This window comes from Eubalaena glacialis, chromosome 16 (assembly GCF_028564815.1).
Source record: "Eubalaena glacialis isolate mEubGla1 chromosome 16, mEubGla1.1.hap2.+ XY, whole genome shotgun sequence".
Lineage (NCBI taxonomy): Eukaryota > Metazoa > Chordata > Mammalia > Artiodactyla > Balaenidae > Eubalaena > Eubalaena glacialis.
The window spans coordinates 2,526,090-2,552,171 of record NC_083731.1 but is presented as its reverse complement, the minus strand read 5'-3'; the positions used below and the strand labels follow the sequence as shown (position 1 = coordinate 2,552,171).

General features: G+C 47.3%; 1 protein-coding gene across 1 annotated transcript in view; it reads left to right on the top strand.

Moving 5' to 3' along the window:
• The window catches only part of COL4A2 (collagen type IV alpha 2 chain), a 176,165-nt gene that overhangs the window by 41,060 nt on the left and 109,023 nt on the right, over positions 1-26,082 (top strand). Inside the window, exon 4 of the mRNA XM_061171040.1 lies at positions 13,631-13,711. Coding sequence (XP_061027023.1) covers positions 13,631-13,711 — 81 coding nt within the window. The remainder of the gene's footprint in view (positions 1-13,630; positions 13,712-26,082) is intronic.

Below are 26,082 nucleotides of genomic sequence, written 5' to 3'. Positions count from 1 at the left end.
CCTTGGCTGGGTACATACAGGAGAATGAGTGAGGCAGAAATTCAGAAATTCTACCCAGAAGCCAGGCCAGCAGGAATGTAGAGTGGCTGTGATTTTAGAGTGGGCTCTCCACTGGCTCGGAGCCCCGTGACTTTGATCCAGGGGATGATAAAGCTTGCGAAGATGAAGCCGCTCGGATGTAGATGTGAGCCTGCCCAGGCAGACTGCTGGTATGCCTCGCAGACCAGCGCGAACCCACACCTGCCTTGCCTGGACCAGTCCCTGCCAACCAGAACGGAAATCTGATCGTATTCTGAAAAAGCATTGCTAAGTCTCTTTCCTTCCGTTCTTCTCAGGCTTCCCCCCCCCCAGAATTGGTCATGGAGGGAGGGGTTTGGACAGAGCTCTTAGGCTGGGCATAAATAGCTTCAAGAGACGTAGCCACTTCATTTCTTCAGAGCAATGTTAAATATTCGTTTCAGACTCATAGCCAACTCTCACAGCATAGACATTTTTGTTCATTGCCAGAGACACCAAGAACTGACGGGCTGTGTAAATAAAGCTCAGAGCAGGTAGTGTGTGATGTAACGCCTGCGCTAAATGGTGTTTTGCTAGACTGTCTCTCATAGCGGGGGAGGGCACAAAAAGAATTGTTCATAAATACTTAGCGCATTTACTCTAAATATAACATATGAGACTCTTTACTGTGTGTGCACAGAATTCTCCCCTCTAGCTATAATTACACGGGTGGCCTCTTAAAAGCTCCTTATGAGATGTTTTCCTCACCTTTGAGACAGAACTCTATCCCTAAGGCTATAAAAATGACTGAATGGCATTAGCCTTCGTCAAAAATAGTCTTTTTTTTCCTTTCTGGTCGCGCTGCGCGGCAGGCGGGATCTCAGTTCCCCGGCCAGGGATGGGACCCAAGCCCCCTGCCGTGGAAGCGCGGAGTCTTAACCGCTGGACTGCTAGGGAAGTCCCCAAAATTGTCTTCAACGTGGCCGATTCTCCTCTTATTGATCGGATGACAACATTGACACCTGGATGAGCAGCAAGAAAGAGAATTTTGCAGTCGGGTCTGTTTAGTTACCTGCATTCTCTCTAACTCACGTCTGCGGGTGGGCAGTGCTGATACACAGGAGGATGATGTCCGGGGAGTCAGGTCGGTTGGGACAGGTTGTGTGCACAGTGGGTTACGTGCATACCGGGTAACAGAGTAGCTGGAGACGCCCAGATGAGCCCAGTTGCACAGCCAGCTGCCGGAGAATTCAGCTCCCGCCACGATGCCCGGGTGCCCCACCTCCTCCCTCTCCTGACTCAGCACCCCACCCCGTCCCTAGACCAGCCCATTGCCTGGTCCTTCCCAATCTGTGCCCACGTGGCCCCTATTCTCTCTACTGAGCAGTCTCACCACTTCCTGACACCCCCTTCCATCAAATCACTGCCCTCACTGCTCTGTAAGATAAAGCGCTGCGTTTCCTGTAGTATTTCTTTGCTGATCGTGAACGTGACGCGTCTGTTCAACCGTGCTCTGCCTTTTACTGCGGTTATGGCTGATGGTGTTAGTACCCTGGTCCCGAGCTGCCAGGTGTGCCTTTGACACTGGCTTTCTCGTGCTCCCTGTTGGCTTCGGGTGGCATTTGGTAGGATGTGAGCATTTTTCAGACGCAGTCACCTATTACGTTGCAGCGGAAAACGCCGGTACTTACAAAGAATGAGCAGGGCCGAGATGTGAGATCCACACGAGCTTGACTTCCTGTGCCCGAGGGCAAGTGGCTGGTTTGTCTCAGTGTTTGCGGGCGTGGGTCTCAGCTCTGCAGACGGGGAGACGAAGGCAGGAGGGAGAACATTCCAGGCCAGAGGCATGGCTTGCACAAAGGCATGTTCTCGAGGAGGATGGAGACCCAGAGGTGTTCACGCTCAGGCGTTTAAAATCCTCGACATTCCACCACTGTGTGAAAGTGTTTTATTAAGCACTCGGCTGGAGTTGGAAGTGGAAGGAACGGTGGATGGAAAGGAACAGAACTCCCCTTGGCAGGTCTCAGGAGAAGCAAAGCTGGTCCAGGGAAGAGTGAGCGTGTAGGGACCAGAGGATGTGTAGACACAGAGTGGGCCGCGTCTTGTGAACGGAGCATGAGGTGGGCTCTAAACTAAAGGGTAACAGCAGAAGGACGCAAGTCCCCAGCCTGCCTGGTGCTATGGTCTGAATGTTTGTGCCCCCCGCCCAAAATCCTAACCCCAAGGTGATGGTATCAGGAGGTGGGGCCTTTGGGAGGTGATGAGGGCGTGAGGGTGGAGCCCCCATGATGGAGATGGACATCCTTGCAATAGAGGCCCACGGAGCTCTCTGCCACATGAGGACATAGCAAGAAGATGCTCCTGGTACAAAAGCAGGAAGCAGGCCCTCACCAGACACCGAATCTTGCCTTGATCTTGGACTTCCAGCCTCCAGAACTGTGAGAAATACATTTCTGCTGTTTAGAAGCCACCCAGCCTGGTGTTTTATTATAACTTCCCAGATGGACTAAGACGCTGGGCATTAGTGATTAACAAAAACATGAATGGTGACCGTCTGTATTAAGGATGGAGAAGTCAAGGACGGAGGGAGGGTGACTTCCAGAAACTGGTCTACTGACAGACCCACCAGAGAAGCCCAAACAGCAGTCGAACGATTTCAGATAGAAGCATCGTCCCACCTGGGCTGCACGTGTGCGTGCGTGTGTGTGCATGCTCAGGTGCGCCAACTCCTGCAAGCTGGCCGGCGTGCACACTGGCTCTCAAATTACGCACGCCCGTGGCAGCTTCACGGAGGCATCAGGAAGAGGGGCTTTGGCGATGCGCGACCAGACGCCTGAGGCACACCCAGCCTGCCTGGGTCATTGGTCATTGGTAAGACCGGCAGCGCCCCGGCCATCGTGACCACAGTGCCGGTGGCACAGTGCCAGAGGGCAGTTAAAGGAAACCAAGAGTGGGATGGGTAGTGAGGGGCTTCCGTGGAGGCCTGAACGAGCTGTTTCAAATGCTGGACAAGAAATAGAACTGGTTCTCACTTGAGACTTTGAGCCTGTTTCATTCGTAAGTCAACATCTAGGGAAGCCCAGACACGAAGAGGTTCAAGATCAACTTTTGGAATCAAGGGACTAAGCCCTGGTTCAGAATAGATGTCAGCCATAGGTTCATAAACATCTCTAAAGTTCAAGGAAAATAAATCAGGCGTCTTAGGAGCTGAGACTGTGGCTGCCTTGAATATTTTGAGAGGCAGCAGATAATGTGCTGGTGACAAATTCTAGAACGTATTCAATAGATAGGAATTAGAAGTAAAAGGGGACCCGAATGCAAATGATCTGGCTGTTAGGTGATGGGAAGAAACACCTTAAAGTGGAGGCAATCTGTGCTTCAGATGGGACGTCCTTCGTGCTTCAAGAAAGAATTACCTGCGTTTCCAGGCGTCCTCTCTTGGCTCTGTACTTACTCGTAAGGTCGCCTGTCGAGTCCACTGCCCAGCTGGCCCCCACCCACATGGTCCCTGGTTCCTGACAACAGCTGCACGCCCGTGTCCCGTGCCCCTGGCTCTTTGCTGTGTACGTTTCAAGTTTCTGGACCAGATGAGGCATCTCCAGATCTCCACCAGCCCCTGATGGAGGAACAGCAGTGACGCCTGGAATCACGTCAGGTGAAGGTCCTGTGGCTCCGTGGAAGGATGCTGTGAAGGAGGAGGGAGGGATGCTTCTGGATGGAGCGTGCGTCACCTGCGCTCAGAGCACGCGTGACCAATGTCAGCACCTGCACTGGCTCCCACCTGGGCCGGATCGCCCGGCAGGCCTCCCTCCCTTCCTCGCTAGGGGACACACTGGCGTCCTGCATTCTATCTCAGGACGGGAGGAGAGGGCCCAGGCGGAGGGTGTGTGGCAGGAGACGCCACCCCCCTTCCCTAACTCAGCCAGGTGGCCCACTTGCCTTCATCTGCAGGTGGGCCCACCCACACTCTGAGATCGTTCTAGCCCTGGGCAAGGTATTTCTACGGAAGCGCTGCCGGATACAGCCTGGCTGAGCTTCTCTCCCATTCCTGTGTCTGAGGCTCCGTGCCAGCAGCCAGGCCTGCGCCTCGTCCTCGTGACCCTCAGATGTAAATGGTGCCGGAGGCTTCACAACAGACGCCACTGACTTCTCGCCACAGGCCTGGGCGGGGTCACAGTTGTCCTCATTTTGTACAAAGGGCGGTGCGCTTCAGAAGCTAGGTCGTCTCTCAGCCTAGACTCTGCCTTTTGCCGTCTTCTCATGCTCCTGGTCTGTCCGTTCCTGCTTCCCAACTTACACACGCCCAGCAGCCCTGCCCGGGTGCGTCCTCACCGTTGAGGGTAGCAGCTCGAATGCGGGCTGTCGTCAGCCTGCTGTCAGTGTCATGAGCGTAACTGGTATAATTGCGGGGCGTGTTCTGACCTTCGGCCTGCCAGCAGCCCTCTCCGTCCTGTCCAGCTCCTGAGATACTGGAGTTTCTTTCCATTATCCCCGCCGGTCAGCACCCAAGGCCCAGCATTAAAGTACGGCTGCCTCTGCTGTCTTGTCAACAGCAAGCTCTATTTGGAAAACACACCTTGCCTTTGAGCAGCCTGGGAAGAAAGAGGAGGTGAAGAAGTTGGCTATAGGCTCATACAAACGTGTACGTGCGCAAGTATGGGTAGAAGAGCACGTGGCTTATTTGTGTGACTCACCTGAGGGCCCCGAACGCACCGCCTCCCGGTCCTGCCTGCCAGGAGGAGCGGTGCCATCGCAGGTGCTCGCTCACCTGGGTGAGAGTAAATGAGCACCTGTGGGACATGACGACTCCATCCTAGAAGACCTGTGGCCCTTCATCTCCCCTTGAACGACTCATCCTGTCTGGTTCCCGGTTCCTGTCCTCCCCTCCTTTCTTCCCCCAACTCCCAGCCCCGGGAGGGCAGATCTCACTGCAGGTCTCTCAGAGATCAGAGTACTTGGTAAGAGTCCACTGGGGTTGTTCATCTAAATGGGCGACCCTTTTGTCCATCAGTTATTCCACTGCCTTTAGCTAGGGACAGTTTGAGGACCATTCCAGAAGCAACGCATTTATTTTGGGTGCCCTTGAAATGTTAAACAAAGGCAACCAAATTGGCTGGATTTCCCACCCAGTTTATTGGGGAGAAGGGTTTTGTTCTGTGTGGAGTGGCTGTGATCTGCACTTCCTCTGCCATATACCCTGTCTTGCTAATACTATGTTGGAATGATTTCCTTAATTTCTAAAGCTGCATGTACGGAAATGGCTTATATTTCCTGTTTTGATAAACTAATAGGACTTTACTGGGAACCTTGTTCCCAAGTTGGCTTTCTCTTTGTTGGCCTCTTTTTAGATTAAAAGGATAATTTTAGAAAGTCCAGCCTGCCTGGAGTTGTGACAAAGACAAAGACTTGTATAAATTTTTTTTACCTAAAATAGGAAAGATGATTACTTTTTTAAAAAAAGGAATGTCTGTCTTTTATGTTAGTCAGAATGGGTTATTCAATAGCCCTCCATACAGGAAGCTTGGGTTGGATGCTGGGGACAATCCAATGGTAAAATGTCTGTAAATTCCCTCCAGATTTGCTCTTTTTGGCTGGAGGTATGTTGGCTTAAAAAGGCTTTCTTGGACAAGACGGTTCTTGGAACATGTGGAGGACAAAATATTCTTTCGTTGGGGACAAATGAGTTTTGTTCTTGCATCTTCATGTAAATTTGATTAACACTCGTTTCTTCTGTGCAAGTTGAGAACAACAGTGAGCATTTTTTCTTTCATTTATGTGTATTGTATCAACTTTAAAGAGATTCACATCTGCAGAAAGCTGGGTGCACGTCTGTCGATTTGTTCTCTTAATATACATGGATGGTTCACACTGGTAGTTAAGAAAGAGCTAGTCTTAAAGAGCCTAAGTCATTTGTGTGTATTATTTTCTGGCATCCAAGTGGTTGTTTAAACCTATTTTTAAATGTCGTAAGTATCTGACATGGGGAGAAGTGGCACTGAGCATTTCTCTCTGTGTTTGGAAGCGGGGCTGCTCCCCAGACACCTGCACGGGGTGCCCACTTTTCACCGGGCTGCTGAGGAAATGCTTTTCCTCTCTGCCCGCTGCTGCACCATCCCTGATGAAGGCCATGTGACACCGGCTCCTCCTGATGCCAGCAGATTGCTCAGAGAGGATGCAGGACAGCAATAAGTGGGACCGGGCGCTCCCTTAATCCTGCAGCCGCTACCCTTGATCTCTACTCCGACTCTTCCCTGAATTCCAGTGAGAAGTGGCGGAGCAGTCTCTGCAGGCAGCCAGAGAGCCGGTGGCCCAAGGCGGAAAGTCTCTCCTTGAATCTGATAGATGCCTGGTTCAGGAAGCTAGAACCTGGCTTTGCTTAGAACATTCCATGACTTTTGTTCTCCCAGAGAAGAAGGACTCCCTGGGGAACCTAGACCATGCATCTAGGGTGATTTGGATGTCTCTAGGATGAACTAAAGCCCATGCAAATAGATGTATTTTTAAATCATTCTATGAGGTATCGCCTCACACCAGTCAGAATGGCCATCATCAAAAAATCTAGAAACAATAAATGCTGGAGAGGGTGTGGAGAAAAGGGAACCTTCTTGCACTGTTGGTGGGAATGTAAATTGATACAGCCACGATGGAAAACAGTATGGAGGGTCCTTAAAAAACTAAAAATAGAATTACCATATGACCCAGCAATCCACTACTGGGCATATACCCTGAGAAAACCATCATTCAAAAAGAGTCATGTACCACAATGTTCATTGCAGCTCTATTTACAATAGCCAGGACATGGAAGCAACCTAAGTGTCCATCGACAGATGAATGGATAAAGAAGATGTGGCACATATATACAAAGGAATATTACTCAGCCATAAAAAGAAACGGAATTGAGTTATTTGCAGTGAGGTGGATGGACCTAGAGTCTGTCATACAGAGTGAAGTAAGTCAGAAAGAAAAACAGATACCGTATGCTAACACATATATATGGAATCTTAAAAAACGGTCCTGATGAACCTAGTGGCAGGGCAGGAATAAAGACGCAGACGTAGAGAATGGACTTGAGGACACAGGGGGTTGGGAGGGGGAAGCTGGGGCGAAGTGAGAGAAACATCAACATATATACACTACCAAATGTGAAATAGATAGCTAGTGGGAAGCACCTGCATAGCACAGGGGAATCGGCTCGGTGCTTTGTGATGACCTAGAGGGGTGGGATAGGGAGGGTGGGAGGGAGGCTTAAGAGGGAGGGGATATGGGGATATATGTGTGCATATGGCTGATTCACTTTGTTGTACAACAGAAACTAACACAGCATTGTGAAGCAATTATACCCCAATAAAGATGTATAAAAATTAAAAAAAAAAAAGTGTAATGATGCCGAGGTTCAGAATTCCCATATAAAAAGCTAACCAAAAAAAATCTCTTGTTCAGACCTCTTCATGTTGCCCCTGGAAACCATCTGTTGCATTCCATTTGAGTAAAATATGATCCAAGCTTTCTAGAAAATGTGTCTTATGGCTTTACATTGCCAATTGGCTCTTAAGCAATCCAGGCCATTTCCAATTCCTAGAATTTCTAATCAGCACAGCAATGCTGGCTACTAATTCAGGACAGGATAAAATTCAGCAAAAAAAAAAAAAGTCTTAAAAGGATGCTTTGAATAAGGAAAAGAGAACTAAAAATTTTTGGCACTGAGATTGATTAGAAGCTCAAACTGTGTCCTGGGTGCTCAGAGCCACCCTAATTGTGCCCCAGGTGGCAGGGGGCAAAGGATGTCGAGGGCTGGCACTTGTCTAGGATGGACATGCCTGGGTCCACATTAGGCAGGGACACAGTGACCCTGCAGGAAGTAGTAGGGACACAGTGACCCTGCAGGAAGTAGTACTTTCTTCCACTGAAGAGATGGCTCCGTGGTTTGCGGTTGCCTCATTGTCTATAAGCAAATTCCCCGTTCTCCATGCCCGCCCATTAGCCTAGCGCAGTGCTCCAGACTTCACGTGCTTACCTGGAAATCCTGCTAGAAAGCAGGTTCTGACCCAGGAAACCTGGGGCGGGGTCTGCAATCCTAACTAGCACCGAGGCGATGCTGATGCTGCGTCCACACAGCAGGCTGGGAGTAGCGAGGGTGTAGACGAAGCAGCAGCGTGTCAAGCATGGATGGATCGCCTCTTTGACGCTGTGTCTGAGCCCCCGCCTCTAATCAATCAACCTCCGTCCTCTCCCCATTCCCCTCCCACTCCACTCCTTCTTGGCCAATATGGGTTTTCTTCCTATTAATTGTTGCAAGGATTACCTACCCTTCATCTCTTCCAGGTGCAGCTCAGAGACGTTCCTGGTCTGCTGGGCTTCTTACATTTATGCTGCTTCTCTCTTACTTCCCAAAGCTTATAATTCACACTGAGTTTTCAAAACTACTCCTATCAACTCTGCAACACTTTTTGAGATGTCAAGAGCTTACAGTGGTGTCGAAATTCATTGTCCCTTAACTCTACTCAATACTCTGTAATGACCTACATGGGAAAAGAATCTAAAAGAAAGTGGATATATGTATATGTATAACTGATTCACTTTGCTGTACACCTGAAACTAACACAACATTGTAAATCAACTATACTCCAATAAAAGTTAATTTTTAAAGAATGGAAAATTTTTGTAAAAAAAGAAATTCACGTCCTTTCCCTGTGTCCCAGCAGGCTAAATTCCTCTACCTTCCCTGGAAGGAGCGGATGAGGCCAGTGGGGCTGGTCTCTAGTCTGGTGGCAGAAGAGGTGGCTGCCAGGATGGGAGTGTCCTCAGTGATGCTCTTTCATCTGCTGACAGAAGTAGCGATTCATCCCCCTGGTCCCCCTCCTTCCACAGTTTGGAAGTTAGATCCACGGTTTGAAATGATCACGCATCTTGGTAGCAACGGAGATGGTTCTTGGTTGAGAAGTAGCATTCAGGATGTCCCAGACCATGGGCTGTCTGTCTTGGACGATAAATCAGCAATGAGTTGAAATTGAGTCCTGGCCCGGAAGCAACGTGGGCGCATCCTGAGGGTCATGAGAAGAGTGGGTTCCAATTCGCTCCAATCCTAGCTGCTCTGAATCATGGTGATAACGATGCTAGGCCTGAGAGCTGGCGGTTCCCCGTCTGTCCCCACGGTTCCAGCAGCAGAGGCCTTGGGTTACATGGCAGGAGGTCGACCTCTCAGGGTGGGCACGTACGGAGGAACGGGGCACAGCACAGCGCAGGAGAAAGGCTGGCGCTCAGTCCTCTCTGTCACCAGGCGTGATTTAACATGTGGGGCTTTCTTCTCTCTTATTCACTCCGGACTACCCCCTTCTTCGTGGCACTTGCCATAATTGAAATGATGTAGGTTTCGTTGTTCGTTTACTTGATTTTCTTGTCTACTTGTTTACATGGTCTCTTCCCCACTTTGTACCCGCGGCCAGCACCGTGCATCACCCAGAGTAAACACTGAAGAAGGAAGGAAGGGACGGAGGGAGGGACGGAGGGAGGGAGGAGTGAATTTGCAAAGTGAAAAGGTGGATAAATGATCTCCTTCCAGCTGTCATATGTGTTTGGAACTGCGGGTTAGGGTCCCCTGGCTGATGCAGTTGAGGGAAAGTGTTTCCCTGCATGCTCTGGGCTGAGAAGTGTGTGGTGCAAGCTCCTCCGGGGCCCGGAGCCTGGGTGGGTTTCTGTGTGACTGTGGGGCAGTAAGGACCCGTGTGTGATGGATTCGAGGGTTCTCCAGGGATGGGAGTCCTTGCAGTTTTCACGGATCTTCAGCATCATTGGTCCTATGGGGCCGTGAGCGCTTGTCCGCGCTGGGATGAAGGGTGTCCAAACCAGGGCGAGCGTTTGGCCTGCTCGTTTGAATAGGTGGAGCCGGTCCGTGACAGCGAGTCTGCAGGAGCCTCCTGGCCCTGGAGCTGCATCTCCCACTCAGATGCTGGACATCGACCTCGGTGACCTGCAGGGGAGCTCAGGGAGAGCTGGTGCCGGAGTATTGCTCTACACCGTGTGACCGACGGGGATTCAGACTTGACGTGAGAAACTAATGGAGGATTGAATTGATGTTTCTGAGAGAGCTTGGACCTTACGGTGAAATCATGCCCTCCTGGAAACTCTGAAGTTGAAGGTCTGGGCCAGGGCCAGCTTGTCATCTTGTCGTCTTGGTGGGCAGACTCTTGAGGTGGGTGTAAGGTGGGGAGGAGGCTTGTCATCTTCACTAAGGAGCCGACAAGAGGACCACGGTTTGTCTTTGAGTTGTGCTGAGCAGTCAACTCGGGCGTAGACTCAAGGGCTTGGGTTGGGCAGTGGCTGGACTGAGCTTTTGTGCTTCTGTTTGGGGGGACGGGGTGGGGCTGGAACACAGACACAGGACCCCACGTAGCACTTCACCCACTCCTCATCCGAGGCCCTCAGGAGGGTATATGTACCTTGAGAATGTTCCGGAGCCCAGGTCCCGTCAGGGGAATGCCAAGGCTCAGCCTGAGACTTGTTCAGTCTCTGAGAGATGTCTGGAGCACGTGCCCTGCCCTAGTGAAGTAAATACTTCTGTTCATCCTGGAGACCTGACATTCCAGAAGGAGGTACTTAGGGCCCTTGTCACTGTTGGAATTCTTAAGAGCCCCTCTGTAGGATATGTAAGATGCTGATGGGAAACACACACAGACACAGGCACACACAGGAGGGCTGGAGTTGCCATGATGGAAATTGGCTTGTTGGGTGGAGGGCTGCTTCTCAACAATGTCTCCCTCACCTGCTGTGTCAGGGTATCTGAGCCATGCACACATGGTTGAAAAGCGTTGAGGCCAGGAGTTTTCAAGCCTGTAAGTCTTAGTTCCAAAAGCAGAAAAGTGCTATTGAATTTTGAGCGGGTTGTGAAGAACTCATTGCTATAACTAAATCCAGTGCATATCCTAAACCTAGAACAGAAAGTCTGTTAGATCAATTTGAAACCATTAAAATCATTTCAACCATTGATTTATATACAGGGATTTGGCAAGTGGCTTTAAAATCAAAATTAAAAATAGCATGTGAAGCACCAGATGGGGAATAGGAGTTTATGCTTCACCCTTCAGCCTGAGGAGTCCCCCTACCCTTTCCAAACAACTGGTAAGTGAATTATGGTTGTGTGAGCCGGGGACACCTTGCCAAGGCACCTATTCACGTCACGGTCGTACATAATACAAAGTACAAACGCGGCGGCCCATCCAGGCTCCTCACGTCAGTGCTCATTAGAATCCATAAGCCGATGGCTTGGCACGGAGCTGGCTGTATAAAAACCAAATATGCAAAATCGTGGGATTTAAAAATGAGCCCCGCTGAAGTTAAACACTGAAGCCATAAAAACAATTGGCAAATACCTTGTATCATATTTGGAGGGCATGAAAGGATTTTATCCATGTTTGCTCTTACATTATGGAGCTTGGGCTATCTCATTGCCTTCGGACAGAAGGATAACCAAGAGATTCAAAAGGCTTTAGAGGTGCTGGTTTCTTTAAAGGGTTTGAGATTTTCAGATTTTTTTGAATTCTTCAAAGTAGTGACTGATGCCACCGATTTTAGATCAGGTAAAGAATGATAATAAGAACAAAAAATGTGAAACTCTCAAATGAGACCTCTCTGTAGAAATTAGTTAGCAAAGGAAAGGAATGTATCATCTCTACAGAAAGGACAGTGCATCGCTGATGAGGTCTAAGGTCAACTCTGGCCATATGGTGTTGAATCAGGGTTTACTCGTGTGCCCACCAGGGTTGACCGTCCAGGAAGCCTCGTCCTGGCAGGAGCTGCCGAGGTGGCCAGGCAGCCCCATCTGCATCTTCGCTTGAACCTTCAGGAACAGGGAAGATGCTGGCAGATGTGCTAGCACAAAAAACAGGCAGAGAACCTCAGAGGGAATCCCCAAGTGACCCCCTGTTTAGTCACTGAGACTTAACTCAGGAGAGGATGGAGTCGCTATGGTGAAATGCAGTTTTGTTTAAAGCTGGGATGGGTTCTGTTGTCGGGAAGTGTTGCCTGCTCAGTAAGGTTTGGCTGAGTGCTCCCCAGAGCTCACCGCGCCCAGGGTCCCCACCGGATGGGCTCCATGGGGGCTCCGAACGGTCTGGCCAAGAGTGAGGAGCCAGACGCAGGTTCCCCAGTGACCAGCTGTGCTTACTCGCCTGTCGGGGGTGAGGGGGGTGGGGGTGGGCAGGGCCGACACTTGGCTGAGCAGAGAGCGGGGAGAAGAGGGCCAATCTGATTGTCATTTCCTACTCAAAATATTTAGTGCTGTGGACACAGTCTGAAAGGAAGAGCTCAGACGCGGTCCAATCTCCAAGCCCATCTTTTGCCTGAAATTCTGAGATCGAGGGCAAGAAATAAATGCATTTTTCCTCGCTGGAGTCGTCCAGCCAGAGAGCTCGCCCAGTCATCCACTAAAGTCATCAAAGAGTTATATCTCAGTGTCTGATGAAAAGTTCACTGAGGTCACCCCAACCCGACTGAATAAATACTTAGGAAAAGCCTCTTCCCCAACCCCTCCTCCTCTGCACCCCAGGTGAGCACGTCTCAGGGAAAGGGAAGGGGCGGGGGGGCTTCTCCGTGGATGGCAGGTACCCTGTGATGGAGGTGAGGGTTTGTCATCCTACCAGGTGTATTTGCAAATTCTGCCTCCGGATCAGAAGCCCCTTCTCCCTGTAATTCACCGGGACCTGTGCCGCGTAAGGGGGCCTGGAGCGCCCTGCGCGTTTATCTTAACCCCATCCTACTCAGCCTTGGATGCCTCCTCCCAGAATCCATCCCCCCCTTGCCAGGCAGAATGAAGGGCTGCTTCCTACGTGCCTGGACTCCTCCTCCAAACTAAAGGGCTTAACACAGTATCCAAGGCTCACGTCCCATGGGATCCCTGGATCCAGGGAATGTTCTCCTTGACTTTCGAGCCCCAGGATCTAGCTTGGCATCTGGCATTTAGTAGGCACTGAAAAAAGGCTTATTGACCATAGAACGTACAGCAGCAAGAGCAACCTTGATGTGAACTGTGGACTTTGGGCGGTGATGGTGTGTCAATGGAGGTTCATTGATGGTAACGAGTGTCCCATCTGGTGAGGGAAGTTTTTGGTTGAGAGGTTGGGGCCCCGGGGGAGCTGTGCATGAAGTCTCTGTACCTTTTGCTATGGACCTAAAACTGCTCTGAAAATTAAATTCTATTTTTTTCAAGGCTTACTGAATTTTTTTTTAATTTATTTATTATTTATTTATGGCCGTGTTGGGTCTTCGTTTCTGTGCGAGGGCTTTCTCTAGTTGCGGCAAGCGGGGGCCACTCTTCATCGCGATGCACGGGTCTCTCACTATCGCGGCCTCTCGTGTTGCGGAGCACAGGCTCCAGACGCGCAGGCTCAGCAGTTGTGGCTCACGGGCCCAGTTGCTCCGCGGCATGTGGGATCTTCCCAGACCAGGGCTCGAACCCGTGTCCCCTGCATTGGCAGGCAGATTCTCAACCACTGCGCCACCAGCGAAGCCCTTACTGAATGTTTTGAATGAGTAGTTGTTAGAATTGGAAGGGCTCTCAGCACCTGGCACTATGACGCATACTGTGGCTGCACTGCACTATGAGGTAACTTCTTCTCTGCTTTGTGTTTCATTTTTGCAGGGCGTGAAGAAGTTCGATGTGCCCTGTGGAGGGAGAGACTGCAGTGCGGGCTGCCAGTGCTATCCCGAGAAAGGAGGATGGGTAAGTCACAACACTGCAGGAAGTGTTATCTTCCTTACACATCCATTTTGAACGAAGTGCCGCATCCTGCCTGGTTAAGTCATTTGTATACGTTCCTAAGAAATTTAATACAGGCGTGTTCTTTTCCACAAAGCAAACAATAATATAATGCAAAATTGGGTCGATTTATACCACTTTCTTAATAATTTGAGAACAGCGGTAACTTTCTCAAGCCTCTTTTCTCTTGTTTGTTGTCATAAATACACATGGGTATGCATATAGGTACACATAATGCAACTGCCTTTTATATTTATATCATATATAAGCATACGTTTTGTAAAAACACTGCCTAAAGAAAACATAGTCTCATTTATACTGGGATATCCATTTAAACTAGAGGGCGCTGGCATTATACCACTGAGAATCGCTTTGGCTTTTAAAATTATCCCACTCATTCCCTGAATGCCCTTTCTGTAAAGCCCACTTCATAGGTAAGTCAGAGAAAAACGGTCCCCCCAAAATTATCACCGTAACATCTGGCAGAGTTTGAAATACGGACCTGATTTTGGGTGTAATATGTTCAATCAAAGTGTTGCCTTTAAAGCTGATGTTTGAGTCTTGGTATTGCTGATTTTAACAAGGAATTGTTTGTATGTCTAAAGCCCATTTTGGCGTGTGACACTGTGGGGAGTGGTATTTCGTTTTACGTCGCAAAGTCTTCTGCGTCCTTACGCTTTGGAATGACGCATTTCCCTCTAGGACTCATGCTTGTCCGATGCCAGGTACTAAGAGGCCACTGGGGCTTCTCGCCTGCATCGCCCTGTCCTTGTTGGAACCGGGAATGACAGCCGTCCTCGGGGGCTCCAAATGCGTTTCACCAAGTTGAATTCTGAAGTCAGTTTTCAAAGTAGCCGTGCTCCATCCCCACCCACCAGGAGGAAGAGACGTCTGGTTGGAGACCCACCTCTGAGGCTGGGTGTTATACCCTACATCCTTCCCTACCTGAGTCGCCCCCAAAAGTCAAATACGTAAAAGGCGTGGCAGGGAACCCCTTTATAAATGTGGTGGGCTTATGTACTAACATGCGACTGACCATTATTTTAGTGGCATAGCTCACAGTTGAGGAGTGATCTTCTGCCAGGAGATCAAAGCTTCCGTCTCCACGGGCTGTGTTCATCGTGACAGTTTTTGCTGTTGTTGCTTTAGTAAAGGGTTCCTCTGCTTGGAGTGGGGGCTTTATGCTTAAGGAATTGCTAGTTGAAGATGCTTTATCAGCATTTAACAAGGAGAAGTGTTTTTAAATATATGGAAACCGTTCCATGAGACTTAAATTCCCCTGGGGTCCCTTGCTATAGATTTTCCCAGCGATGGTTCTGGAGCAGTGGTGAAAAGCCTGATTGCAGGGCTCTCCCCTCCCCAGTGCTTCGCTAGCTCAGCCCTCTGCAGGCACAGAGAAGGCAAATGAGTGGCATACAAGCATCTGTGAGATGTCCCCGAGTTGGAGGGACCCCGGCTCTGATAGGACCTGCATTCTCCCTGGGATCTGCCAAACAGAACCCAGACTGAGTAGAAGGGGGCTGGGTCTATTCTTTTTCACTCTTTATGATTAGTTAACGTAGAACCAATATGTGAACATAACTCCCATAATGCTTTTACAAGAACGCTGTTCTTCCGTAAAGGTAGTTCATTCTGATTATTTCCATATGTGATGCCGTCTGCAGAGCAGTGGATTCTTTAATGACGCTGAGGGTCTTCTCAAAGAGGTCATCAGAAGAGAATTTCTGCAGGTCCCTTGGTCTTTCTAGTCTAGTAAGTGTACAGCACAGGTGTTATTTCCTGTCATCCCTGATTAAGAAAATACCTTGACTCTGTTTCTACGCATTGCCAAAAAGTAGAAAATGACACCTTTTGGTTAATTTCATTAACATGAGTAACCTAGCATGGGCTTGACTTTCCTTTAATTCTGCAGACACATTATCAATCTTGGTCAAACTAAGTTGAGACTTGGCAGTTGTCCGAGTAGTTTGTTCAAGAGCCAGGGCCAGCGGTACCCCACCAGGGGACTGGCCTGCCGGTGCCACTCTCTGGAGTGTTTGGAGTCATGAAGAGAGGCATAGACCCCGTTCCTGGACCACACAGATCCAAACGGGGTGGCTCTAACTGTCTGCACCCGAGGCTGCCCGATTGATTCAGGTGTGCTATTGAATATTGATCAATAAGGCGATAGGAATGGCTGACAGTAAGAGATAAGAAGAAAACCCAGTGAGGAGAAATAACTAACCCCATTTATCATTGTCTACAGGGTAAGCCCAGTGTATTACTGAAGATATTTATTGTTAGGACAGTCGCATATACTTTATGAAATCATTTATGAAAATAGAATGTCTATGTCCATTCTACGAACCTGGTGTATGTATTTAAATATTTGTTCATTAACAAGTCTACCCAAATGGGGTCCTATCGAAAGCAGAGCTATTTCTGCCCTGCTTTTGGATTGGTAGTATTTTTCAGAAGTAATGTAATACACAAAAATAGCCGTGGGGTGGATTTTGCCGCTCCAAGAGCTGTGTGCATAGTTTGTTCTTTCCCACAGCTTCCCCTGGGGTCCCTTGCTGTCTGTTTTCCCCTCGGTGCCACCGTAGCAGCCGTGACAGTGCCTGGCTGCAGAGCCACGGTCCCCGAGCTCCAGGCTCACTCTGCCTTATATGGGCACGGGGTCCAGTTAATGTGTTCCTCACCATGGTGACAGCCAACACCAGAAACTGTATGTTACTGGGTAACTTGTAGACTCTAAGCGGAAATCACAAAGGTACTGTGGATTCTGGTTCCAAAGGACTTCTCGTCCTAACCAAAAGAGCAAGCTCTGTATCGAGCCAGACTCCCCGCCCTGGAGTGGCGGGTGGCGCGTTGTCCCAGGGAGAGAATTGCGTCTCACAGACAGAGCCAGCCGCCCTGTGGATCATTCCAGCAAGCCGCTAGCGGGTGCAGGAAGGGGGGGAGCTGAGGCCCAGCGGTCTGCGCACCCTTCGCTCCCGGGCCAGCGCTGGGAGGTGCAGAGGGTGACCTAGCCACGTTCGCCAGTTCTCATGGGAGGACAGTGACATTTGGGGCTAAGTGACTTGCTCCAGTCTCAGTTCAGAACAGAACTCGAGCTCTCCGACTTTCAGATGAGTTCATGTTCCAATACAGTAATCTTTTGTGTCTGCACACCTCTGGCCAGATGTTAACCTATATGGAGGAGATTCCAGGGGATGGGGGGAAAGCACACAGTCAGAGAAAAGAGGAAAGAGGTTTCGCTGTCTTGACTCAAGAGTTGTGGTTCTCTAGCCAATTCTCCAGCCATCTCTTCAGTTGCTTAGTGAATCAAAAAAGTAAATAACTTTAAGAAATGAGTTAACGTGGTTAGATCTAGAGACTGTCATACGGAGTGAAATAAGTCAGAAAGAGAAAAACGAATATCGTATATTAAGAAATGAGTTAAGACTTTGTTGTTGTTAGAGGGTTTCTACTTCAAATAATCCCTATTAAGTATACTGGAGTAATTAGAAAGTGTAAGTCCTAATCCAGCAGTACTCCACAGGGTGCTGTCCACAAACAAAGGTAACTAACTAAATTCTCGGACTTTCTCCACCGCTAATGGTCACATACTCGTCACGCCAGACAAAGCTTCCCAGCCCCCATATCTTTTTCTATTCTTTTTGTTTTTTTATTGAAGTGTAGTCGATTCACAACGATTCGGCTGTACAGCCAAGTGATTCAGGTTTAAATATATGTACGTAAATATATATTCTTTTCCAGATTCTTTTCTTTCATGGGTTATTACAAGATATTGAATAGAGTTGCCTGTGCTATACAGTAGGTCCTTGTTGTCTATTTTATACATAGTAGTGTGTATCTGTCAATCCCAAACTCCTAATTTATCCCTCCCCTTCCCCTTTCCCCTTTGGTAACCATAAGTTTGTTTTCTATGTCTGTGAGTCTATTTCAGTTTTGTAAATAAGTTCATTTGTATCATTTTTTTAGATTCTACATATAAATGATATCATATGATATCTGTCTTTCTCTGACTTACTTCACTTAGTATGATAATCTCTAGGTCGATCCACGTCTCTGCAAATTGCACAATTTCATTCCTTTTTGTGGCTGAGTAATATTCCATTGTATATATGTACCTCATCTTCTTTGTCCATTGATCTGTCGATGGACATTTAGGTTGCTGCCATGTCTTGGCTATTGTAAATAGTGCTGCTATCAACATTGGGGTGCATGTATCTTTTCAAAGCATGGTTTTCTTCGGATATATGCCCAGGAGTGGGATTGCTGGATCATATGGTAACTCTATTTTCAGTTTTTTAAGGGACCTCCATACTGTTCTCCATAGCGGCTGCACCAATTTACATTCCCACCAACAGTGTAGGAGTGTAGGAGGGCTCCCTTTTGTCCTCTTTTTCTATTCTTTTTCTTCTTTCCTTCTCTACACACGGTGGAGATGGAAGGTAGTTGAGCTGCAAGCATCAGAGAGAATTTCTGTTACAGAATTTCTGTCAAAGCAGAGTGACTGCCTCCATGTGATACAAAGCTTCATAGTGTAGAAAACAGGAGATAGAACAGGGGAGGCATCTGATTCAACAGATAGAGATGCCTTTGCCTTTGTGCATTACCTCACCAAAAAGGTTGTGAAATTCTCAGATTTTTCCAACCGAGGTCAATTTTAATTCATTATCTCAGTTACTCTGTCAGATTCCTGTTCCCCTGACACTTTGGTTTTTGACCATAAACTCAGATCAGATAGGCGATTTCAACGTTTTAATGGCATTAACCTTCGCAAGGTGCCTGTTTTCCTAGGCAATCAGGTATTCAGAAATTGGTACATACAAAGACAGATTAAGTCCCAAATGTTGGGAATTATTGAGGTGGTTAAATGGCCTGTCGAGCTGCGGTGGGAAAAGGAGAAACCACCACTGTGACTGGTCCCAGAGTTGAACCACCAACCCGGAGGGAGGGACCCGGCACCTCCCCATCACTGTGCAGCCATCCCCCCCACGTTCGCCCTCTGTGGGCCTGGCAGCAGGAGCCCCAAGACTGGAACCTCAGCTCCCGGAAGGGTGCAGTTGACAAGCTCACTCACTTAAGCAAAGGCTGAGAACCGGGGCAAGTTGTGTTTGGCTGTTGCATTTTTTTCATGTAGCTAAGAGTTTCCCACAGTCTGTGGGTCCCTGGACTTGGGTCAAAGTATGAGCAAATAATTCTCGACCTCACAAGATTCCTTAAATTCAACAATATAAATCAAAGTGAGAGAAACCGGAGAGAAACGGAGTGAGAGAGGAAGCAAAGTGTGAACAGAAAGCTCTCAGAGATGGGTGGTGACGGATGGATGGGGTGCAGGAGACTCAGTCTTTGGCCCTCGCCTGTCAGCCCAGGTAGGCAGCAACCAAGAGATGCAGGAAGCAGACGCGTAGCGTCAGGGAAAGGAGCAGAGGGGCCATGAGCAGCTCTGAACCACAGTCACTGTGGCAAGGTCTCTTCCAGGGAGAGCTGTGGTCTTGCTGATGGCGGTATCTTCTGTCGTGCGTCGCTAATCGTAAACCTTACCCTCAAATGTGTATAACTGGGCTGTGGCAATAAAACTGAACTTTTTCTTTGAAATGCTCAGTATAAATCTAAAGGCCGGTTGACCACTGTGGAGCAAAGGGGGATGCTCAGAACATAGATCTTCCAGATGTGTGTGCTGTGTGTGCTCTGCCACTCTGGTGGGTTCCCCTAAGCCACACGGCCATCTGTCTCAGCTCTGGGGAGACACGTGCAAGCGCGAAATGAAAACATCAGTGCTGCTGTAGCAGACCTCTTTCCAAACCAGCTGCTGCCTTTCCAGGCAGATGCCTGTTACTGGTCTGCTCAGCAGACCTGACGGAAGTCATCGCCCGCATTTTCTGCCCCATCACAGCCCAGAAAGGGCGAAGAATGATTCAGAAATAGCAGAAACCCCTCCTGGCTTCTGGGCTTGTATAACCTTTGTCGACACATAGCTCTCACCTACTTTCAACATCATGTGCTTATTTTTAGTGCGTCTCTGGAACGGCAGTGGTTCTGGCTAGCCCGATGCCGCTGTGGCTACAGCCAGCTCCATTACTTGGTTACTTTCTGCAGGGAAAACAGTACTTCAGCAGATGTAGACGATGCCCGCCTAATTTGTACATCGCACATAAGTGATGTGTTTTTAAAGTGACACTTTCTTTTATGTCTGCCATGGTAAGAAGAACCCTAGGCTCCTTTTAACAATGGAATTTTACAGTCATTCAACACTGAAATCTGTATTTTTTGGCCACCCACACGCCAGGCACGTGTCTAGGAGAAGGGGCTGGGTCAGTGAACAGTGGGAGGGGATGCCCTGAAGAGCAGAGGTGGCCCCGAGGTCAGGGTGTGCCCGGCGTACTTAAGGGACACCTTGGGAGCCCGTGCGCCCCTAGCAGAGCAAGGAGGCAAGACTCGTGGCAGGTGAGGTCAGAGAGGAAGGTCGTGTAAGAGTCTTAGAGAACCTTTGACTGAGGGAGGCGAGAAACCCTTCAGGAGAGTTCCTTAGAGGAACTGTGTGACTTATAACTTGCTCAAGTCGCAGAGCTCTCGTGGGGAAGCTGGTGAGGAACTTTGGTGATCCAGTCAGTCGGGGTCGAGTTCTAGTCAAAAAAGATGCCAGGAAACGTGGCCCCTCACACAGGCAGTAGATTACACATAGCAGTAGTTGGCTGCTACAGTTACAATTACACATAGCAGTAGTTGGCTGCTACGATTTAAAAACAAGTTTATTCATTCAACAGATATTGTTTGCACATCTGTGACGTGTCAGGCCCCATCTAGGCACCAGGGATGCAGAAAAAGCAGAGCAGGTCATATCCCTAATCTTTTGCAGCTGATATTCTAGCCCGTGCTCTCCAAAGACATGTTTTGCGAAGATGGAAATGTTCTTTACCTACACCAGCCACCATGGCTCTTTGAGCACTTGAAATGTGGTTAGTGAAATGAACAAACTGAATTTTAGATTTTTATCTAATTTTAGTTAATTACAATTCAAATAAAAATAGCCCCATATGGCCAGTGGCTACTATATTCATACGAGATCACCATTGTGGGTGTCGAGGTGGAGAGTGGAAGAAACACACAATAAACTCATAGTGAATAGATAAGAATACTCTAGATATTAAATCCGAGACAAAAGTAAAACACAGTGTAAAGTCAGCGTTTCATGAAAGTAAGACCAAGACTTGTGACCTGCTGGGCTTATATCTTTACGAAAAGGGTGTTATCGCAAAAATACACAGACCCGTGAGTCCAGCACATTGGAAATGGTATATGCACAGAATGTGTCATCAGTCGGTGAAGAACGATTTCTTAATTGATTTGTCCCCTCATTCTCCACCGTAACCCCACGGCCTCTTAGGAGAATTCGCTTTGCCCACTTGAGCTCCGATCGAGACCCTCCCCTTCTGAAAACTTCTTATCCGCAGGAGACCTTTGATGATCCAGCCCCCCCCCCAGCTTGGGACCATAACCTCACCCTTGCCTTCTTTCTGGCAAGATTACGTAAGCATTTTCTTAGAGTAGGACTTTCAATCAAGTGTTGTAGAAATGATTTAATTGTGCAGCTGGAGCAGAGAGAAGCAATTGCGGCATCTCTGGCTTTACTCCCCTGCTCCCAACCCCACCCCAGTAAGGGAAATGTTTAGTTTCAAAGCACCATTCTAACACTAGTCACAGTCTGATAGAAAACGGGCCAGTTTGGAGCCCATCCGAAAGGAAGAATACATTATTAAATCCTGAAAAGACGAAATGTTAATACCACCTCACTGCATGGACTCAAAGAACATCATTATAGACAGAATCTGATGATTGAAAGTCGGCACTTAGAGAAAAAATGTATTTCCATGCCATTGAAACCATCATGTCCCTTACCTGAAGCATGACAAACTTTGTCCTGGATTCCCATGTTTCCTCCAGTAAAAATACATCATTAAATAATAGGATTCATGAAAATCGTTGGTGAAAATTAATCATAGTGGCTGTGGCCTAGCATTTATCAACCACAACAGGAATTGCCAATGACACTGCTGCTATGGTAACAGCAGAGCAGATAATTGATTAAAAAAATGTAGTTAGCATTTACAGTAGGCACATGATCAGTGATTAATAATGAAGCACTGGCACATGGGCAGCTTAGTACCTGAGTGCAGAGGAAGAATTCTAAATGTTTACGTATTTTATTTATCCATTTGTCCCTCTTCTGGTGAAATTACACACACACACACACACACACACACACACACACACACACACGTCACTCTGGCAGCCTAGACCACATTCCTTCATAATGAAAAAATCATACTGTGCTCTTGTCTCCAGGTGTTGCTAATGAAAGATGCTTACCTAGTGTCTACAAACACTCAATCTTGCCTGAAGTGTCTACCGCCCTAGAAAGAGTGGGGGAAACCCACTCTTTCTTTCTGAGAGAACCACACCCCTCCGTTCCCTTCTGAATTTCCATCCAAACAAAAGGAGCATAGAGTAGACATTCTCAGAGCTCAGGCAGAAGAGAGAATGAACTTGAGAGAAAAAATAACTTTTTTTTCCCTAGGCAGGTCCCTGTTCTCCCAACCCTTTGACCATAGACTGATGATATTAGATGTTTTTATGGAAAACAGGGATATTGGTGAAAGTATGGTGTATCCAGAAGCACAAAAATGATGCCTTGAGGCTGGCCGGCTGGTCGATGCCTGTGGGCAAGGGGCACCATGGATTCTGGGCGGTGGCCTCAGCGATCAAAACCTCAGGGAGGCTGGCCGTCCACACCAGCCATCAGCACCAAGGATGGTGAGAAAATGATTAACTGGGTTCCAGTCCAAAGTTGACAGTTCTGGGGAAATGGCCTTCCTTTCATGGCCTCGAGGAAAACTGTGGGTTTTATCTGTGGGTCAGAGCCAGGATAATGATAATAATACTGTTTTGAGTTTTGACTGAAAACCTCACACCGACTCCAAGAGACCACTGATAAACCGGGGTGAGAGAAAGGAACATTCTACTCTTCTTCGAAGCCAGACTGAAGCTCTGCCTTTGGAAATCCATCGTCTTCCTTCCTCCGATGGAATGTTTTGACAAGTACAGCACTGAAGCGTATCCTTTTCTCTTAGAGAAGGAATGCCCGTCTTCAAAGACCTTTGTTTTGTTTTATTCACCTCCAGTCCATCCTTAGTAAACAATTGCAGGATTTCTAAAATGACCAGAGGAAAATTCTTACCAAACATCACGTGCTTTCTAAATGCCATCCGAAAATGGAAACGTGTTCTCTGAATTTGTCTTCCCTCACTCAGTAGGAAGAGAGGTCGAGTCTTCATATGGAAAAGGCATCCATGTCCAGTTCACTGGGACAGCCTGTACAAGAGGCTAAATGCTCCTGTGTCTAAGCACTCTTAAACCAGACTGCTCCTATAATAAAGAGAAAACTAGTAGATTGCACATTTTTGAAATTACTCTTCCTATTTTCTTCCAGAGATAGTAAATAATAACCAGAGAAAAATGGCAGAAATGACCAAACCAAGTGACACAGGCACAATTTCCTCACTCTAGAGTGGGAGGGGGTCATCTTTTCTCTGCCTTATTTTCTCCTTCTTGAATTAGAAGAAGCTACCCGTGTTCTTAATAGTCAAAGGCAAAGATGCTACATACATCACTGGCATTCAGGTGAATTTGAATTTATTTTTAAATGCTTTAGGCATTTCAGAATTTTCTTAAGAAACTGCTCAACCTGAGAGCCTGAACAGCCTGTGATTCTGAGCCCTCTGGCGTCCCACCCAAACTAGCCCATTGTGGTATAGACAACCAGGTCATTCGAGTCGTCAGATGTCTGACTCACATGGGAAGTAGAAAGCAAGCCTTCAAAAGGGCATATTTCCCCACTGACTAGAAAGATCAAAATATCCCTGTCCCCTTCCTCTCTGTGTCCAGTCTAGAAGATTAAATTCTAGAAGAATCAAAGCAGGACTAGACCTTCCTGTAACCCAATACAAGCCCTGTATTGATGGCAGTTTCCTCTTAAGCCCCTGCAAGGGCACTAAAATCCCACCATAGGAACAAAAGTTTTTGTATTCAAAACACTGTTAGGATGGATAATTCCTAAAGATTTGGAACCAGAAAGGAAAAAGCGAAAGAAAGCAAAACAAAATGAAATGGAAGTAATTAAGTCTGGGTAAATAACATCTTTGGCCTAATAAGTTCTCAGCTGCATTGTCACCATTGATGTTTTTCATTAAAATGTCTTTGTAAAGCACTTAACTGTTCTTCAAACTTAAAGTCTGTTTTAAATAAAGAAACAGAGGACAGATGAATTTTATGGTGAAGTTGGTCTCTCCGTAATAAAAATTAAAGTGCTGGCATGTATTTAGCTCTGCATGGTTTTTTGAGAAAATACACTCCAAATGGTGATAATGGCATTTTTTACGCCTTGTGAAGATATATTTCGAAAGAACCCTGATGTCAAGGTCAGTTGTATGCCTTGCACCCGTATTTAGCATCTACCAACAAGACTAGCCTTTCTTAATTCAGTAAAAGACATACTGCCATGGCTTTGAGGACGAATGAGTTTGCAATGATTGGTAACAAAATGAACAGAACCCTGTGACTGACTAGGAAGCAGTTTTCTTTTGTTTATGTTGCTTTTAACATTCTACTCTTTTCAACTCAGCTCAGAGAAGTAGCAAGTCTTATACCTGGGCAGCCTGGATACACCTGCCACTGAGGGCGAGATGCACAAATCTTTAATAGAGTTTACTGTGTGCCCACAGCCCTAAAGCACACCATTACAACCCAAAAGAAAGAGGGGGGTGAATAGGAGGCCAGATAATCCAAGCAAAATGCTGAAACAGGAAGACGGCTTCCTCACTCGAAGACCTTGGGGGTAGTTCCTCATCATTTAACACCTGATATTTTACAAATATTTGTATTTCTCATCGTAGAATGATAGAATTGTTGGTGCAGTACCTTGACAAATCTCCCCAACGTCTTACTCAGGAAGGATGGAAGAATACATCTGAGACTGATGAATAGTCATTCTGTTCTTAGAGGACTCCAGAAAAGAAAGGCTTTCCTGGTTACTTAATGAAAACACACACGCACACACACACACACACACACCTCAGAATAGATTCATATATATCTAGAGTCAAATTCACTAAAAAATACCCAATTAATGAAAAGTATGATATGTTATTGCAAAAGAAAATCATCCAACTCCTAAAAGTTGAACTAAAAAAGTTCAACTCTTGCTCAAAAACAGAATTTTTCTTTGGGACTCTTGCTTAACACTGAATCCCACTTAAAATCTCCAGACAATAAGGTTGATTCCACAGCTTCACTTAAAAGAAACTAGGTGTAAGACATGCCATAGACAAGAAATAAAGCAAGCATATCTGAGCCCCTAGGAGATTTCTTTCTGTTCCCCGGTCAGCTTCACATCTTTGTTTGAAATAATTTCTCCTCTGGCCAGTGTTTTTCTTGCCTTTAAAGAGTATATTTTGAAATCAAGAGATGCCAGGGGCATGACATCAGCCTGCTTCTCCTCAAGCGCTGTATAGAAAAGAACTGAAGAACATCCTGAAGACATAGACTTAACCTCTACAAGTTATACCATAAAGTGATATTAGTGCTGTAATTGTATTATATTTAAATAGTTGTTTTTTTTAAACTCCCGGTCAACTAGAGACAAGGATAAAGAGGTTGAACTAAATAATAGCATTAGGATGTTTCATTTGAAATCCAAGAAGGCTAAAGTTATGCATTTGGTTACAATATAGCTATATCAATAGCTTCAGGTGAGCTTCGATCATTATTATGTTGCCGAACGCAAGTTCGTGGGCCCTACGCACAGTGAGGCCAAACAAACCAAAACGTCGTAGAGTTTGGAGCAGAGAAAGGTTTATTGCAGGGCCGAGCAAGGAGAATGGGTGACTCAGGCTCAGAAAACCCCGAACTCCCCGAGGGGTTTCAGCAAAGCATTTTTAAAGGCCAGGTGACGGAGGGGGATCACAGGGTGTGTGATCAGCTCGTGCACAACTCTCTGATTGGTCGATGGTGAGGTAACAAGGTGGTGTCACAGGGGTTAAAGTTATCAATCCTTAGGCGCCAGTAGGTCTGGGGGCTCTTGATCATCAAGTACTTAATTTCTTCCATTTGGTGGGGCTTTTAGCATCTGTAAAACAACTCAAGAAATGTGCATCAGATAACTATTATCTAGGTACTTCAGAGAGGAGCTACAGCCGAGGATGTAGGGGAAGGGTCTGTCCCAGGAAGACCTCATAGGGTCCTGCTCGGTTACAATTAGACCACTAAAATGTAATACCATTAATAAG